At 40.4% G+C, this 18,690-nt stretch overlaps 1 protein-coding gene across 1 annotated transcript in view; it reads left to right on the top strand.

The window, feature by feature from the left end:
- GSTCD (glutathione S-transferase C-terminal domain containing) overlaps window positions 1-18,690 on the top strand; it is a 1,728,465-nt gene that overhangs the window by 194,260 nt on the left and 1,515,515 nt on the right. Inside the window, exon 3 of the mRNA XM_044061304.1 lies at window positions 13,083-13,559. Within this exon, the coding sequence (XP_043917239.1) occupies window positions 13,083-13,559 (477 nt within the window). The remainder of the gene's footprint in view (window positions 1-13,082; window positions 13,560-18,690) is intronic.

The following is an 18,690-nucleotide window of genomic DNA, read 5'->3' as shown; positions in this document are numbered from 1 at the left end:
CTTTGCAAGGGAGCACCGCATTGTGTGAAGTAATACCTCATTTTGAAGACAGTGTTACTCCTTACAACATGGTAAAAGAACTGTGTCTGTGCACTGTACACGCGTACAGATATCACAGTTGTTTAGTCTTGTATGAATATGAAAATTATACATTTACAATACTTCTCATTATTATGCCCATATCTTTGCGAGGGAGCATGGTAATCACACAAATGATGCATCATTTTGAAGCTGACATTCAGATGCACAACTTCTACACTGATATGTAGGCTCTGTCTGTTACAGGTGATGAGATATTATGCTTTGTTTGTTTATCAATTATGAGAAATAATATACTAATCATATTTCTGTGAATATCTCATGAAAGGAGCGTCACACAGTTATGGTTAAAGTATCATTTTAAAGCTGACATTCATACTAACAAATTAAATTCAAATTGTATCGGTCTGCATGGTACATAGACCAAGATATTGTGCTTTGCTTTTCCAAAAGGGTAAAAAATATGCACAATATCAGCATTCCTTGCCAAATATTTAATAATGACTTTGATATGCACAATCAACATTTACACTGTTGGAAAGGTCAGTGTCTGCTGAAAAACTTTCGCGTTTACATTTTTAGTGTAGCTCTTATAAAGTGTTATGAACATTTGTTTTCTGTATAGTATTACAAATGGATTTTCTGAAAATGAGCTAAGGCTGCACTGTTGTTCCTATGGTGGAATTAAGCAGGCAGCTTTTCCTGAGCTGCTCTGGAGTGAATGAGTTAAAACCAATATTAGTGAGGAAAGCTCCCTCATAGGTACTGTGTATCTTAGTCTGTGTGTGTGGGGAGGGTTCAACTACACAGTATATGGATATATATATATATATATATATATATATATATATATATATATATATATATATATATATATATATGTGTGTGTGTGTGTATATATATATATATATATATATATGTATATATATATATATATATATGTTTTAAAGCAAGTCAGTGAACAAAATGTGGTTGACTTTTTTATCTTAAACAATTTTTAAGTTTACATTTGATGAATGTCTTGGAATTTTAAAAGTTCTTTTTTATAAATGATGTTTGTTAAAATGTTCTTGTGTTAACAGGTGTTTGTGGTGCATTTCATTTGAGCATTAATGCAGTTGTATCTTTAAAGGATTGTGAATGGTGATGACATCAGTCATTTTTAACAGTATTTAAAGGCTGTATTATGGAATGCAGTTAGATTCTGAAGTCCCCAATTTAGGGGATGAAAGCGCTCAATCTGTGTCTTTTTGTATGTTGGAAGAATAAAAAACAGCTCGGAATGAAGAGTTTGGCTGACTGAAAGTGTTTCCTTCTGCTTCACAGTGTGTGTTTTGGACAGTATTTTAGTTGTTTTTTTTTTTTAGTTATATTTTACACTGTGGTTACTTTTTTATTATTAGATTAAAGATTTTAACTAGGTGGTTAGAAAGGCCATATTTGGCACTGATAATCAGGCATGTTGTCAGCAACCATTGTTGAAGTATTCTCAGTTTTTTGTATCATTGTGTGTGTCTCTTCCAAGCCTTCTTGCATGGCATCAGTTGACTGCCTGGATGATAGGGCCTTAATTCCTTTTAGACACCTGTTTACTGAAGACATGTAGCAGGAACTAATAGAGACAAGAAAGCCTGCTGCTAGAAGATCATATATTAGTAAAAGATCATATATTAGTAAATGGAAAAGGTTTTCTAGATGGTGACAACAACATAACCAGCACCCATTCAGGGCTAGTTGTTCTCTGGTTTTACAATATTTCTGTGAGTTACTGTCCTATGGTCTTTCTTGCTTCAATTTCAAAATTCATTTATTGACCATTTCAGTATGTCTGCCCTTGGATCCCCCTCTTTCAATGCATTCTCATGTCAAAATATTTTTGAAAGAGGTTTGCATAAGAGGACTCCCAGAAAAGCTGTGAAACTTCATTGAGATCTTAATTTTTTTGTTAGAGAAGCTAATGCTTGCTCTATAACCTCACTTATTTGAGGGTATTAACATGGAAAACAGTTTTACCGATTTCTCTGACGTCTGCAAGAAGGGTATCCAGGATGCATTTCCACAGGGACATGGTTTCTTTGAGAACTAATCCTTCTTTTATGGCTAAAGTGGTGTTTGAGTTCACTGTAAGTCAAACTATCCACCTTACTGTTTTCTTTCCTGACCCCACAATTGAGGGAGAAAGGATACTTCATACCTTGGATGTCCACGAACACTGAAATATCTTCACAAAACTAAATCTTTTAGAGCTTCAGATCAATTGTTTATTTCTTGTGAAGGTAAGAAGAAGGGGCAACCTCTATCAAAACGGACTATTTCCAAGTGGTTGTCTAAGGCTATTACCTTTTGTTTTATGCCTTATTCAACCCCCGGACAATTCGTCATCGCTTTCTTTTTAAAGCAAATTGTTTTGGTACTTGGTTTAACTATCCAGAAATGGCTTTGGTAAGCCATCCAACTACCGACATTCCGAAAAAATGTAAAGATAAAGACAGAGACAGACCGCATAGGTCCAAAGCTGCCAACAACACTTCTGTTAAGCTAGTCGCCAGTTCGCCGTTACCAGTGAGGCACTTTCACAGCCCCTGATACCCATTACTTCCAATTCGCAGGCCATCACTAAGACCCATTCGGAGTGTATGTCGCGAGATGCTTCTTCGACTATGGAACCTGCGGATGTCTCTACCTTGGATGGGTCCGGAGCCACTGTGCAGGCACCGGCATCTGCGGGTGTATTCAGGCCTACTGACTTGCATTTCAAACTGATGCCATCTTCTTCTTTAAGGCCTAAAACTCGACCCATGCCAAGAAAATCAACGTCCAAACCGCATAGTCAAGCCCATATGTCTAAAAAAAAAACAAATGATAAGAATGGCTGAAGACCTTATTACTTTAATTAGGGGAAGCTAGCCTTCTCCTTCTAAGAGACCTAGAACTGATTTTCCTTCTGATTCTTCTGATCAGGATTCTGAAATTTCTGTTTCTTTTGATTACCAGGATTTGCCCTTATCTACCTATGGGAATTCTGATGCAGAGGATTCCATTCCCTCTACTTCCCCTCCAGAAGATTTTTCTTTTGGTGAAACCTTGCACACTCTTAGGGAGCATTTCCGTTGGGAAAGCCAGGATTACTCTGACTCCAAAAAGAGGCAGGAATTCTTTTACTCCTCCCTCAACACAGGCCTTTAGCTATCCCTCCTGTTCTGGACATTGTAGATGATGCCTTCTTGGAATCTAGCCTGGCCCCAGACACTTTACTTCCAGCTCCCAGGAAGCCTGACCGATATTACAGAGTACCTGAATCTCACAAGTTCCTCTTCAACAATCCTACTGCGGACCCAGAGACCATTTCCCAGGGACCTAAAGGCATTAAGGCTGCTTCTGTCAAAAACCCTACCCCCTCTGATAGAGATTCCAGGACCTTGGACAGATGGGGTAAGAAGGTATACACTTCTGCTACTTTGGCCGTTAGAGCCTTAAACTGCCAGTTTCATATGTTAAAGTATCAGCAGCATATTATTGGACTACTTAAACAGAAAATGTTGATTTCTGACTGTGCTGAACATAAAGAATTACAGGATTTAATGCATTCTGCTGAACAAGTTGGTAAACTTACTTTGCAATGTGGTTTTGACTCTCTAGAAGCATCTTGCAGGGCTGCTGTCACTGGGTCTGTACTTAAAAGGCATGCTTGGCTTAAGGAGCAAAATCTGCCAGATCATGTTAAAGCTAAATTACTGGATGCTCCCTTAAACCAAGACCGCCTGTTTGGCAACAAAACAGAAGAAGTCCTTAAAAAGATGGAGGAAAAAGCTAAATCTATGCAAACTGTTAAAGATTTCCTGCAAGTACAGCCTCCCATTTTTAGCAGGCATTGGCCTTCTAAGAATTGGTCCTTTCCTGTCTCTTCTAGGCCTTCTCAGTCCAAACCCAGGAACATCAGACCACCTAGGCTACAGCCCCAAGGTACTCACAGGCCTAAGCCGTGGGGAGTTCCCACTTCCAAAGCTGGAAGTAGTAAGACATCCCCTATGGAAAAATGTCACAATGACTTAACCTTAAACCTTCCAAGCCCTGCTCAACTGCCTGCTCCCTTGGGGGAAAGATTACCCTGCATGCAAAAAACTGGGAACTCATTACCCAGGACAAATGGGCTTTAAATGTAGTTTTCCAAGGATACACATTCCACTTCCATACCTTACCAACCTCAAACAGTTGGCCAGACCTACCCCCAAATCAGTGGGCAGAGGCTCAACAACAGGTTCTCTCTCTTCTAAGTATCAGGGCTATTCATCCTGTCTCAGCAGAAGAAAGGGGACATGTTTTTTACTCAAGACCTTTCCTGGTACCCAGAAAAGACAGCTCCTGGCATCCTATCCTGGACCTTTCTAGTCTAAACACCTTTTTGGTAAACCCAAAATTCAAAATGCTAACACTTCAACAGCTGCTTCCTATACTAGGTAAAGATGCCTGGTTGGCAACCTTAGACTTAAAGGAAGCTTACCTATACATTCCAATAAGGGAATCTTGCAGGAAATACCTACGCTTCAGGGCAGGCTCCATGCACTATCAGTCCTCTGCACTTCCCTTTGGCTTATCTACTGCACCCAGGGTATTCACAAAGTGTCTAGCTCCAGGCATTGCATTCTGCAGGCAAAGAAATATTCATATATACCCATGCCAGGACAATTGTCTAATTCAGGCAGAAAGCCAGGACATGCTACTAAAACATCTGGCATTTGTAAAGAAACTTCTAACCTCACTGGGGTACACCATAAACGAAAATAAATCTCATCTAATACCCTGCCAACAAATTGTATTCCTGGGCGCAAGCTTGAACACAACTTCCCAGATGGCTTACGTCACGCCAGAGAAGCAAGTTTATTTGACAGCCTACTTCAAACTACTGGCCACAAAGACTCAGCTATCTGCAAGGAGAATCCTGCAAGCCCTGGGGTCCATGGCCTCTTGCATTCTACTAATTCCATATGCAAGACTGCATACGAGGAAACTACAATGGTATCTAATAAGCCTATGGTGTCAACATTCTCAGGACCTGGAATCAATGATTCCTATCATTCATTGCATAAGGACAGAGTTCCTTTGGTGGGCAGGGGCCTTCTACCACAACAAGGGGCTCCAATTCACTCTACCCCCTGCTGCCCAAATCCTAACAACAGATGCATCAGACTATGCATGGTGGGTTCACTTGGCAAGGCAGTGCATTCAGGGCAAATGGAACCCGAGTCAGATTCACGTGCATATCAATCAAAAAGAAATGTTATCTGTACAGAATTCCCTGACAACCTTCAAGGACCACATTCTTCCAGGACAATTATTGGCAAAGACAGACAACACCACTGTTATGTGGTACATAAACAAGTGGGGGGGGGGGACCCACTCGTACACTCTCTGCAGACTAGCCATGGCTCTGTGGAACACAGCCTTGAGCAACCAAGTGCACCTACAAGCTCAATTCCTGCCAGGCAAGCTGAATTCACTGACAGACCACCTAAGCAGAAATCACATGGACCCACACGAGTGGAAACTGGAACCAAAGGTATTCAACCTTTTGAGAAACAAATGGGAGAATCCAGAGATAGACCTGTTTGCCTCCCCTTAGAATTACCAATTGGACAAATTCTGCAGAAGGACTTCCCACAGTCAAGCTTGGAAAGTGGATGCCCTGTCCTTCACCTGGGAAAGCCTCTCAGTTTATGCCTTTCCCCCTCTGCCTCTCCTCTCGAAAGTTCTGCTAAAGATCAAACAGGACAAGCCAAGGACAATACTGATTGCAACAGACTGGCCACGCCAGCACTGGTACCCCCTCTTGAGCAGTATGTCACTGCTGGAACCATGGCACCTGCCTTAGACTCCTTCCCTGCTGTCCCAGCAGGAGGGCCAGATTCTGCACCCTCAGCTTCAAACCCTGAACCTTGCAGCCTGGCTAATTCCTTGAGCTCTCCAATAGCATCCCTCAATAAGCAGGTGCTAGATGTCATTCTGGAGGCAAGGAGGCCTAGTACTAGAAAATCCTATGCTGAAAAGTGGAAAAGATACTATTCCTGGAGCCAGACTCAGGGGATGGGCACAACGGTGCCCAGCTTACCGCAGATTCTTCAGTACTTAACAGAGATGCTCCACAAGAGCCTTTTCTTCTCGTCAATTAAAATTCATGCCTCTACCATTTCAGCTCATTATAATACTGAACCACCCCTCTTCTCACACCCCCTTCTAAAGCAATTCCTCAGAGGGGCCAAGAATTTAAGACCACCCAGGAGAGCCCCTACTCCAGCCTGGGACCTTAACTTTGCAGTGGAAAAGCTCACTCTACCTCCTTCGGAGCCAGCTACAACTGCAGACTTGAAGTTCCTTTCTTGGAAAACAGCCTTCCTTCTAGCCATCACCTCAGCAAGAAGAGTGTCTGAATTGCAGGCACTTATGGCAGTGGAGCCATTCATCCTCTTCCATGCAGACAGGGTGTCCCTCAGGACCAATCCTTCCTTTATGCCCAAGGTGGTGCCTATTGTGGCCCTTAGTCCATTCATTTGCCTACTTTTTTTTCCAAATCCACAAAACAAAGGAGAACGAATACTGCACTCTTTGGACGTGCATAGGCAACTTAGATTTTATTTGGACAGGACTAAGCCGCTCAGAAAATCTGAACAGCTGCTAGTTGGTTTTGCTGCAGGGGCAGAGGGGAAGGCCATTTCAAAGCAAACCATTTCTAAGTGGATAGCCCATTGCATTCATTTCTGCTATAAGCACTGTGGAAAACCTACCTCACAGGGGATAAGATCACATTCCACCAGGACTGCATCTACTTCTACAGCCTTTCTCAGAGATGTCCCTACCAGGGACATCCTAGAAGCTGCTACCTGGAGCTCTGTACATACCTTTACCAAGCATTACCACATATCTATTTTTTTCTAAATCCAGAGCTGGTTTTGCCACTGCAGTTTTGCAGGGCTTAATAGCTGGTCCTAATGGTCTCTAACTTCCTCCTCCCTTCCTTAGCTTTGAGAAGCTACCCAAATGTAATGACTGCAACAGTGAAACACCAAGAACATAGTACAGTTGTGTATACTTACCATAAATGTAGATGTTGGAGTGTATTAACTGTTGCAGTCCTGATTACCCTCCCACCAGCCCCCTGACTTCTCTTGGTTATACTTTTCTTCTTGTTTAGTGTATTTAAGCTTTCTGGTGTATTTGCTTTTTGTTGGAGGTGTAACCTAACATATAATTGCTTTCCATTATGGGGCACCTGACATCTGGGGCAAGGAAAACTGATGTAATGGTGTCAGCTGCATGTTTTATACCCCTGATGACCTGACGTCATGGAAGAAGAGACCGCATCAGACACAGGAATCCAAGACTTTGATATTCAGGTCGGCTGAGGGCTACCTGCAGACAAATAACCCAAATGTAATGACTGCAACAGTGAATACACTTGAACATCTACATTTATGGTAAGTGTACACAACTGTACTTTCTGGCATCTCCATTGGAGACTGGAAAAGCGTCAGGTAACACGAGACACAGTGATTTTTCTTAGTGGTGCAAGCCCCTTACAGGGAGCCATATTGGATACACATAATGACATCCCTATTTGGGAGATTTCTAGCAGGGCATAAATGGATATAACCACTCACTTCATGGAATGACAGGGTGCGAGGCTTTTTGGGATAACCAGAAGGAGAGCAATTAGGTGGGTCCCACTGTACTGGTAGCTCCAGAACTTAGGAATAAGGATGTGGCAGACAAAAACAGATTTAAAAAATGTACTAATTAAGCCACAATAGACGCATTTGTGGAAGGTTACTGAAATCTGATGCACACTCTGCCTCAGTTAGACTAAGATGGTCTATCTACCTCTTCATTGCTATGTAAATGTTTCTCCTACCACACTGGTCACCTCTTTTAAACAGTGTAATTCAATATGGGACTGGGATCCAGTGTGCTTGTGCCATCTTTGGGAAATCTTTCATTTTTAATAGCATACTTAAGTCATATTTTGAACAATGACAAAGGTATCCATACATTAATAGAAAATAAAACAAAGCACAGTAGCATTTTTTCATTATAATTTTAATGCTGTATATATATATATATATATATATATATGTTTTTCTTTATAAAAAGAGAGCAGGATTTAGGTATACAGTTAATCATCCTCACATTTCTTGTAGATGTGAAACCTGGTTGACAACTTCATCTAAAGAGCCTAGAGAGTTTTCACCATTGATATATTTGGAAAATATAGAACACTGGATGGAAAGATTGCAGAACTAATATTAATATTCTCATTTAGCCTAGTATTGCCAGCATTGGCACATTTGTCCTCAGTCATCATTTCTGGACTGTACACTGCATTCAGATATTTGCTTTTCGAAGTCTGTATTGCCAACTTAGTTGTGGCCATAGGTCTTGCGATGGTCAAAGGAAATGCTACAAAGATACACTAAAGGTGTACTTCAAGAAAGCAGGTATGGACATTCGGCCATCAGACTATCTCATTACCATATCAGCTTGTGTCAGATGACTTCTTATAACGTTAAAGAAAAGAAACTCCAACCACCAGGTTGTCCTCTTATATGGAAGCATCTACAGCTTTTTGAGTGGATCCAGCACTGGATTACTGAATTACATATGCAGATGTCTGAGATAATCCTTGAATAGAAAGACTGCCGATGAGCGTTTAATGTCCATCAGTGTGCAGTCTGCAATAATTCTGATACTAGGATTGCTTTTCCTCCAAATTAACTGTAATTAACAGTCGGAAAAACACAAACTAATACTTCTGCTATTCGTTGCATTTCTTCTGCCTTTTTCTACATTCGTAGTGCCAGTAACATGGCCTGCAAAGACAGAAGTCCTTTGATTTAATGGTGTCTGTTGTTTCTTCACCTTCTCATGTTGCTTTAGTCTTTCTACCTCACTATTCCCATCTGATCTGACCCCCCTGCCTAGCTGCAGAGCCATCATCATTCTCTGATCTACTCATTTTCTTTCTTTGTCCCTTGAAGCCTCACTGTGTCCTATGGGCTGTAAAATATTTTTTTCTGGTTTTTGTGGATGTTTCAGTTCAACACTGTAACATGTCCATTACTGTTAGTATTAGGACCAGTTGTTTTCACTGTAGCATCTGTGGGAACGAATTTCATCAATTGTTGCAGTTGAGGTCATTTTTCCAGGTATCGCCTATGAACCTATACGATTGGATGGGAGATAGGAAATTCACCCCGGGGATCACATCAGTCACCCTGCTAGACAGGGGTTCAGGGAAGTAAATATTGTGGGAAGAAATAGCGAGGGAATTGCTGTGGCTTGGCTTGTATAGGCTCTAGGGCCAATAGCCTAGTATCAACCTGTGAATCAACAGAAGTGGATTTGTGCAGTTTCATCTTTTCATATGCCCAGCTTGGCAGAGTACAGATTTTTTTATCACTCTTGTGTTTGGGGGTGTACATGTCTCTGGCTAATGCACATTATCATAACACCCATCTGAATAGGAGGGCGTGCTGAGGCTGTACGCTACCCATTTATTTTTGGCTACACATGAATTGGACTTTGAATCTTGATCTTAATGGCCATCATGAGAAAGTTCACTGTTTGCAGTGATTGCATTTGTAGAAGTATTGATGATTTACTAGGCAATAAACATCCTCACATTTAAGAGTTTAAACTATAAGACCACAGAAATACCTCACAAAGTCAAACAGATGCCCTATGCAGAAAAACTACAGCTTCTATGTCAAACCAGAGCTGCTGGACATGGACAATAAATAGAACATGCTGGAGGATAGATTCCTGTCCCAGAGACTTCCCATACTCTGGAACAGACTACCTATCTATGTCAAACAGAGCTCCTCATTAGCACTCTTCAAGAAAAATCTTGATGATTGGATGGGAAATGGGAAATTCACCCCAGGGATCACTTCTGTGGCTCTGCGGCATAGGAAAATAATTTTCTTGGGTGGCGAAACGATAGCCTAGTACCTACCTATGAACCTATTTCTTGCTTTTCTGTCAATCTCTGCACATATGCTTGTGGACTTGAACTGACAGGAATAATTTTTAACACCTTTATTAATACAGTTGCATAATGCATTAAGTAATGTGTCACATCTATTTTTCTTTTAAAATTTTGAATTGTATATGACTTGTCTAGCTGTGCTGAGTCACTAGTGGTCTGTGCACACTGACATTTGTTTATCAGGTAAGGTCTGTTTCTTTAGTTTCCAGGTTATGCCTGTGTATGGGTAATGTACTTGCACAGTAACAAAACAAGTATTTTTCTTGGGAAGAAGATTTCTGCATTTTTCATATGAAATTATTTCTAAGCAAGGCTTTGCTGGTTCACAAAATTAGTGTGTTGATAATAGGTATCAAAAATGCTGTAAACACCATTTATGAGAATGTATTTATCTTCTTAACTCTGTAATGCTAGCCAATTTTAACTGTTTTGACTTAATAGCACCACTCTTTTAACTCGCCTTAGGAATTGTGCTACCTTGACCATTCAGATCTCTGTCAAATTGCTCCTTCTAGCCGGACACATTTCTTATTCACTCTTCAAGATTACATTTTGTGTAAGAAACTAATATCTTCACTTCTTTTGTTTGTGACTCATAAAATGAGTAGATATTGACTAAGGGTCATCAAGTGAAGAAATTAAGAATGTATGTAAATTGGCTTACTGTTTAAATCCAGAACTTAATGTATACAGAATTCTTAAAATTGTCTTATGAGTGGTAGAACCTGATATTTATAAATGTAATTTATTTCTTACTTCAAGGAATCTCTAACATGTAGGACTTTTTAGTACTTTCAATGATAACAATATGTATCTTCTGATATTTAACAAAAGTCTTGAGTTCCATTATAAATCTGTGAGGCACAAGTATTAATTAAATGACATTTCTGTTAAAAAGACAGCAGTTTTGTTGTATGTTAGTCATACATAGATATTTGCTGTCTAATTTATATAAATAACCAGGGCAGTGACTGAAGCTGTTATTTGTTATCAGTTATACCCTGGATAACAAATTAAAAATAAAATGAAAATAAAAATAGCTGAAATAAAAAAATAAACTTTTATTTAAAGAAAAGTATATTTTGTATTGTGGTAAGTGTTGTAATGTGGAATGCATGTGTAATTCTGTATCAACACTTATTTAATTTCATCTGGTCAAGTCACCTCCACATTGGTTTGTTGGCAAGTGTCCAGAGTGAGTATAAAGCTCAGTAAGGGAGCTATTTGTTTTCCACAGCTATCCAGGAGCTCATTGATAAGTGGTATTTACACAGCATGCAAATGAAAGCTTTGGGAATAAGATCCAGGTCTGATGAATTCCACTTATTCACAGTTCCTTTGTGTGTGCCATGCAGAAAATAGTTATCTGCTTTATACATGACAGCCAAGTACTATAGCTGTTAGTTAAAACAGCACTTAGTAGTTTTCTTTGATGCAAGTTTCTGTGTTGAGGGGCATGTTGTCTTTCCCATTTACTCATGTGTAGGGTTGTTGGGGGTTCCATGACATCTTCTGTGCAGCTCGGTCCACCATGGAGTAGATTGGCTGATCACAAGTGGCTGTATTCCAAAACCGCTGAGTGTGCAGACAGTTGAGATACAAATGCTGAACTGCATGGCTGTTCATGTTGCCTTTTCCACCCTCTACAGCCAGCTATGCAGTGTCCTTCTTCACTGAGCTGCACGTGGCCTAGCTGTTAAGATGCTAATTTGTGCATGTCAGCCTGGTTATATAAGAATTCTTAACTTTGTTGTCAGTCCCACCGCAGTGTGTCAGTGTAAACCACTTGCCATTGTGTAAACAGTGCATTCTGCAGGAGAGCTAAAGTCAACTTGTTTTTATCTAATAAACCAAGTTGTTAGCATTGTTACCGTTAGTATCCATCATGTTGCTTCACTCTAACCATTCAGAAGTTAAAGGTGTTGCTCTGTTGTATGTTTCATGTAAGAAGAGTTGAAATCAGCCAACATTACAGTTACATTTGTCAAAATAAATAAATACATTCCAGTAAATGGTGGTTTCAGTATTTTGATACATATGATCTTATATATTTTTTGATGAATAAAGCATATATATTTGTAAGGAGCAGTATCGTATTACTTTAAAAAGTATTCTGAGATGTAGATTATTTTTCTGTAAAGGGAGTGGTGAGAAGCAGACATAAGTGCAGTGCACTGAGATATGAGCAGTTGATGCTGAGGAAATAGGGCTTCAGAATAAAGCTAAAATACAATTGTAATTGCTGTCAGGAGCCACTCTGTCTATAACCCTTGCAAAATCCACTTTATTTATCCCATTATGATTCAGTGCAAAAGGTGCTGTTTTATTATTTAATACTTTTAACACTGATTTAGTCTCTGCCATGCAGGGTGCCCAGAATGGGTGCCACATGCATTAGTAGACCGTTTTTAAAGGTAAAGTTATAATTTAATGTATACATAAAGTCTCTGTAAGGCATGCTTACAACAGCGGCTTTGTATGTTGGCATCATGTAATTTTCCCTTAATACTGATTTAATATGATCCCCCTAATGTACAGCCTGCCTGATGTGCACGCTGCAGTTAGGTTTCCATTCTTTCAGTGGGTCTGGAGCACAGTATATGAGCAGTATTCATTGCTAAGAATCCAAGGAGTGAAAGTTTTTCCATATTAAGTTCCCATGGAGATATTAACTGGAATATTAATTGGAATATTTTTGCTAATCATTCAATTAATTCATTGTAAATGCTTCTGCTAACAATCTCTTTGCATCTCACACTTACCATATTCCTGAACTGTTATAGATTTTGCTTTGGAGCCTTGTAATTCTCATTTTATTGCAAATTTACTGTAATGTTGATCTATGTTATTATCTGTACTTTGGAACTTTTCTCCTTGGGCCTCCATGAAAAAGGGCTTTGACCCAGTCATACTATCTCGGTCAACAAATATTAAATAAATAAATAAATAAATAAATAAATAATCTTGCCATGTTTATAATTGTTGTTCTGTTGTGGCTTTCTTTTAGGTTAGTCAGTGGACACGATTGTGTGAAATTAGCATTCCGCTGGCCATAGAAAGCTTCCTTTGTGGCTCAGGTAAACTTTCCACTGCCATACCTGTGGAGGTCCTCCATCTGGAAAAAAAGCTTAGTGAGCCTGTAAAGGTACACAATGATGACAAAATCCGAAGGCAGAAACTTAAGCAGCTAACTTTAAGTGAGACTGCAGCATTAACAGTTGGTACTGCTGGGAATGTTTGTGAAGATAAAGAAGAACCGGGGATGAAGACTGGTAGGACAGCACAGGAGCACGAAGAGCTGGAGTTAATAGCAGCACTCTCAAAGTTAACTGAAGATGCAATACCAGGTGTGGCCAGCAGAGAGCCCTCTCACATCAGGAAAGTGAAGACTACCAGTCTACCAGCACTGGAGCACGTCTTTGCAGAAGGCCTTTACTTCACACTCACTGATGTTGTTCTCCTGCCCTGCCTTCATGTTTTCTTGGTAAGGACTCAGAACATAAATAGTCACATTACTTAGTAATGCTGTACATTTTGCATTTATATACATGCCTTAAGGCAAGGCGCTGCAGTGTGAATGCATGCATGAAACAGAATTTGATGACAGTATTTCTTCTTTTTTTTTTCTTATATTTTTCAGTGTAAAATTAAGAAGTTTAGGCACCATGTAAAGTGGTATGCAACTCTTAGACAGTTCAAGAAGACTAATTCACAGCTTTGTCTAATGAGGGATTTTTAATTCATTTTTTCTGCTTCCACTTATTCAGCCCACTATGGATGATAAAGTGCTCTTACATTTACAGTTCATGTAATTTGTTTTTTGGGATTGTTTGAGAATTGCTTAATCTTTGTTTTAGAATTAGTCAAAGACTGAAGAATCTTCAAAGCAGATTTCGGACTTGTCACTTTTTTCCTATTTCCTCCATACCATAATTCAGCAGACTGATAAACTTTTTACTTTCTAGACCTGATACAACAGATTAACTTATGTATGCTTACAGTAACAACAAATATAATATTAGCACCCTTTTCAAGTTATGCTCTGTATATTTTTGATACCACATTTTTTCTGAATTGAGGTTTTGTGGTTAATAAGGCAGAATACTGTTATTGACCTGCTGTCTTGTAATGTTAAAAGAAGATTTTTAGAAACAAATGTGTGGTTGCAATAAAAGAGAATGTGAGAGCTGTGATCTGCAGTTTATGATTTACCTTAAATTGGTCTGTAATGTCTCTGATCATAGCCAGATTGCTATGTATTTGAGAAATGGATGTCAGGAAATTCACCTTGACAGCAGAGCAAAGTGAAGCTTAAGAGGTGAATTTTGACATCTGTTTTGAGAACACTTAACAAGTAACCCATGATCTGGAAAACCTGATTGTAATTCTTAGTAGCACATAGTGATTTTGTTGTCCTGATATACTATTAATTACAGAAAAATTTGTAAGAGGGCTAAGTGTTTTACAGCTTTGAAATCCGTACCACACATAGTGTTATTACAAAGACAGTGACCAGATGTGAAGTGTACCTGAGATAACAATTAGCTTTAAAAGCTCTTAGGCCCTTCACTGTGACACATTCTTTATTTGAGTGGTAGCACAAAATGGATTACAGTTTTAAAAACTGTCAGAACTCTTACAACAGTGTGCTTTGGAGGCTGCCATGTGAGCTTTAGCATGAGACCTACTCATAGCAGTGTTCAGAGGTGTATAACAGTGTTTGTTATACACCTTTCTGATAACTAATGGTTCTTCTTCTTTTGGCTTTTCCCAGTTAGGGGTCGCCACAGCAGATCCTGTCCGCTCATGATTGGTAGTGGAGTTTTACGGTGTCGAGTTGCCAGCCCGGCGCCCAACCTTCCACAGAAGGCACACACATGCACGCAGTCACACCTAGGGCCAATTTAGAGTGTCCAATCCATCTACAGCATGTCTTTGGGATGTGGGAGAAAACCGAAGCACCCAGAGGAAACCCACGCGACCACAGGGAGGATATACAGACTCCGCACAGAAGGCAGCCCAGGCGAGGATCGAACTGCAGAACCTCTTGCTATTAGGCGGCAATGCCAACCGCTGCACCACCACGGCCATTAGTGATTAACAACCTAGTTTGTTTTGGTGTGTAATCAGCACTCTTCATGTACTAAAAATTAATTTTATTTTGCACCTCCCTCTTGTGTGTGTGGGTATTGTGAAACAGACCCCGTCATGCCACCCTGTTGGGCTTCCTGCTGTATGTACATTGATTGCAGGAGAGTGCACACTTCAGGAGCTTAACTAGTGGGTTCTGCTAGGAGTCTTGCAAAGCAGCAGCATTCTCCCAGTCTCCCACTTAAAGAAGGTGAGGCTTCCCTGCCCATTCTTTTCTTCCCTGGTTAACTCCCATGTTTCTGAATTGCAAATCACTTTCTGTGTTGGGTTGGCAGCAGCGTACAGACACCCCTGTCTTTGCATTAGTAGACAAGCAGCTTTCTCACAGAGTTTTCCATCATAGTAAGAGGCAATGGTAGGATACTAAATACTAATTTCAATTTTATATACAATTCTCTTAAATATTTGCAAACCTGGACAGAGAAAGAACAGTGCTATCATGTCACGTGCATGGCTTTACTGTAAGGTGTTTAACTTTTATATGTGAGAATAGGAATAAAGAAGACTTTTTTTACCTTTTAGGTCACACTAAGAAAATTGTTTATCCTGTTCATATAGTCCACTTGATCCAACTGATGGGGATTGAATTGCTAGTTGGATCCGATCTAGCCCTGCTAATGCTAAATTGCTTAGGCTCGTTTAAGGTTATTTTTCCCTCCTGTAAATCCCATGTTCACCATTTCTCCATAGATCTCATCTGCCATCTTCATCACGAGATCTTCTGAGTTCTCTGTTACCTATGAACCTATAAACAGAGCATGTGAGTACTAGGCTAGCTTCCCTTGCAGGCCATTTTAAGCCTAGCCACTTTCCCTCTTTGTGCTTGAAATAAGTTATCCCATTTGGTTATTGATTAGACTTACCCATCTCATGGTCAATTATTTTATATTACCCCTAATGAGAATAACTGTGATCATACCATGGATAATTTAGAGGAACCCATGCATGGGATAAAGCATTTAGCAGCTACATCTGTCCATTAGTAGTAGAGATGGCAGTCCTGAGGTAAATTTTCTGTTTCCCATCCATAGGTCTAAGTTGCACTTGAAAATGGACAGGGATGAACTTTGCTTTATGTGGATAGGGAGTCTGTTCCATAGCAGTGGTATCCTCTGTGAAACATAACGGCAAACCATTCTGATGATGTTGTAGAAGAGGTTTAGATCCCTAGACCGAGTACTTCCGATGCCATTTGACTTATTTGTTTTAAGAGGTCTGGGAACACAGGTTGACAGCAACCTCTCCTTTGGCCACCACATTGCCACTGTGGTCAGAAAGTCCTTATATGTGGCACGTCTCATTACTAAGGGTTTTGCATCCAGGAACAAAGAGGTCACTGTCACCCTCTACTCTTTCTTCATTAGGCCAGTCATTGAGTGCAATGCCCCATTAGGCATGTACCTTACTAAATACCTGCAACAACTAGAGAGGCCGCAAAAGTATCTCACAAAGAGGATCCTAGGCCTTAAACATTTGTCCTATAAGGACAGACTCAAAAAAACTCCAACTGTTCTCTGTCTCATATCGCCTACTTAGAGGCGATCTATGCTTGACTTACAAAGCCATGTCTTACCCAGTTAAAAATGCTACATCTGAAGAAATCCCAATCCCTCTGCACCACATGCTCCAGAGACCTCAGCCTCATTGCCACAATCAATAGAACATGCTGGAGGGACAGGTTTATAACCCAGAGACTGCCCGTGCTGTGGAATAGACTTCCCATACATGTCAAGCAGAGCACCTCATTGGCCGTCTTCAAGAGAAATCTTGATGAGTGGATGGGAAATAGAAAATTCACCCCCAGATCACTCCAGTGGCTTTACTCGATTGAGGCACTGGGAACTAAGGTCAGGTGGCACGATGCCAGGGTAATCCTATGGGCTAGGCTTGTAAAGGCTCCAGGTCCATTAACCTAGTACACACCTATGAACCTGTGAACCTATGTGCAGAAAATACATTAGTAATGGGTCAGAGGATACCTTGTATGTCAGACATAGGTCACATGTTAGCAGTCTGTAGGATACTGAGTATAGTGACAGGGCTTTGAGTCAGTCCATGTAAGACATTTTGTTTAGATCTTATATCCTTTTAGTAAGATATCTCTGTGGGCATTCCAGCTGTTGCATGTTTCTGGGCAGATACATGCCAAAGGGGGCATTATTCAATGATTGGCCTAATGAGGGCAGAGTAAAGAGGAGCAATAAAATCCCTAGATCTAGACCCCTTTGCTTATAAGCTGTGCAATGCAGAAGGACTTTCTTACAACAACAGGCACATGTTGATCCAAAATTTGGCCATTGTCCGCATAAGTTCCCAAATCTCAAACAACTGGGTCAACTCTCAGGGGCATATTGTTGGAATCTCTGGACTTGTGCACTAGTGATGATGTAGACTTCCCATTCTAAAGTTGGATAGTTTCGATCACCTAGGTAATGGTACTGGGTTTAGTACTGAATGGTTCTAGTTCCTGTAGGTAGGCATCCTGGCTTTTTTGTCATTAAGGGAGTTCTGCAGCTAGCTAATATATGGAAGGGTACATTTCTAATGGTTATTTGGACATGAAGGACCTCTAATGCATCATGCTGCTTTACCAGCCTTGCTGTGAATGTGTTCTGAATGTAGACTGATACACCCCCATCTTTTTTACCCTCCTGCGCAGTAGCTGGTCTAAATGTCTGGAAGGCATTACAGCCCTGCTCAGCTAGAGTGCTGTTCGCTATTTTAAACCATGTCTGAGTCACTACACAGATGCAGTGTCATCCAAGATGAGAAGGGCTTGTTGGGGAGTGGAGTTTCTTGTTCAGGTTGCTAGCATTGCTCAGTAACTCCTTCATATTTTCCCTGTTTCTTTATGTTGGTAGGTTTATCAGATTGTCATTTCCTAAAAAAGGCACTATAGGGATGGACAATGTCTTTGCCAATAACTGAAACCCCGGAAGGGACAGTTGCAGGCCATCCCTGGTGAAGCAACGTGGTCTGTCGATTATATCCTCCCAGGCTGACAAATATTGGACCCCCTTTGAGTGACACCAAAAACTAAGCCAGTTGTGGAAGTTGATTATTTTTTGCTCATATCGCAGCATAATCCTTGGAGAAGGTAGAATGCTACTCATAGCTAGGCTCATACCTTCCTGGGACACATAGTCAAAGAGCTCCATCATGTCTCTCTTGATACAGTCCAGGGAGGTACACCGTTCAAGTCATTGACACCAGCATGAGCTATGACAGAGTCATTCTCGTACTTGTTTTTCAAGGACTTGAGTGCTTGCATGATTTAACAGATTCTGACACCAGACAAGTAAATACGTCACTCTTTCCTTGCACATAGTGGTAACAGACACATCCATAACCTTTGCATGGTGTGCCAGGGGCTGGATCATCTCTCTCTCTCTCTCTCTCTGTAGATTGCTTAGTTTGAAAGTGCTTTGGCCTTGTTCCTTGGTTGACCAAAGAAATAATAAACT

Source organism: Protopterus annectens, chromosome 2.part0 (genome assembly GCF_019279795.1).
Source record: "Protopterus annectens isolate FY-2018-M chromosome 2.part0, PAN1.0, whole genome shotgun sequence".
Taxonomy (NCBI): Eukaryota; Metazoa; Chordata; order Ceratodontiformes; family Protopteridae; genus Protopterus; species Protopterus annectens.
This window is presented reverse-complemented; position numbering and strand designations above follow the sequence as displayed.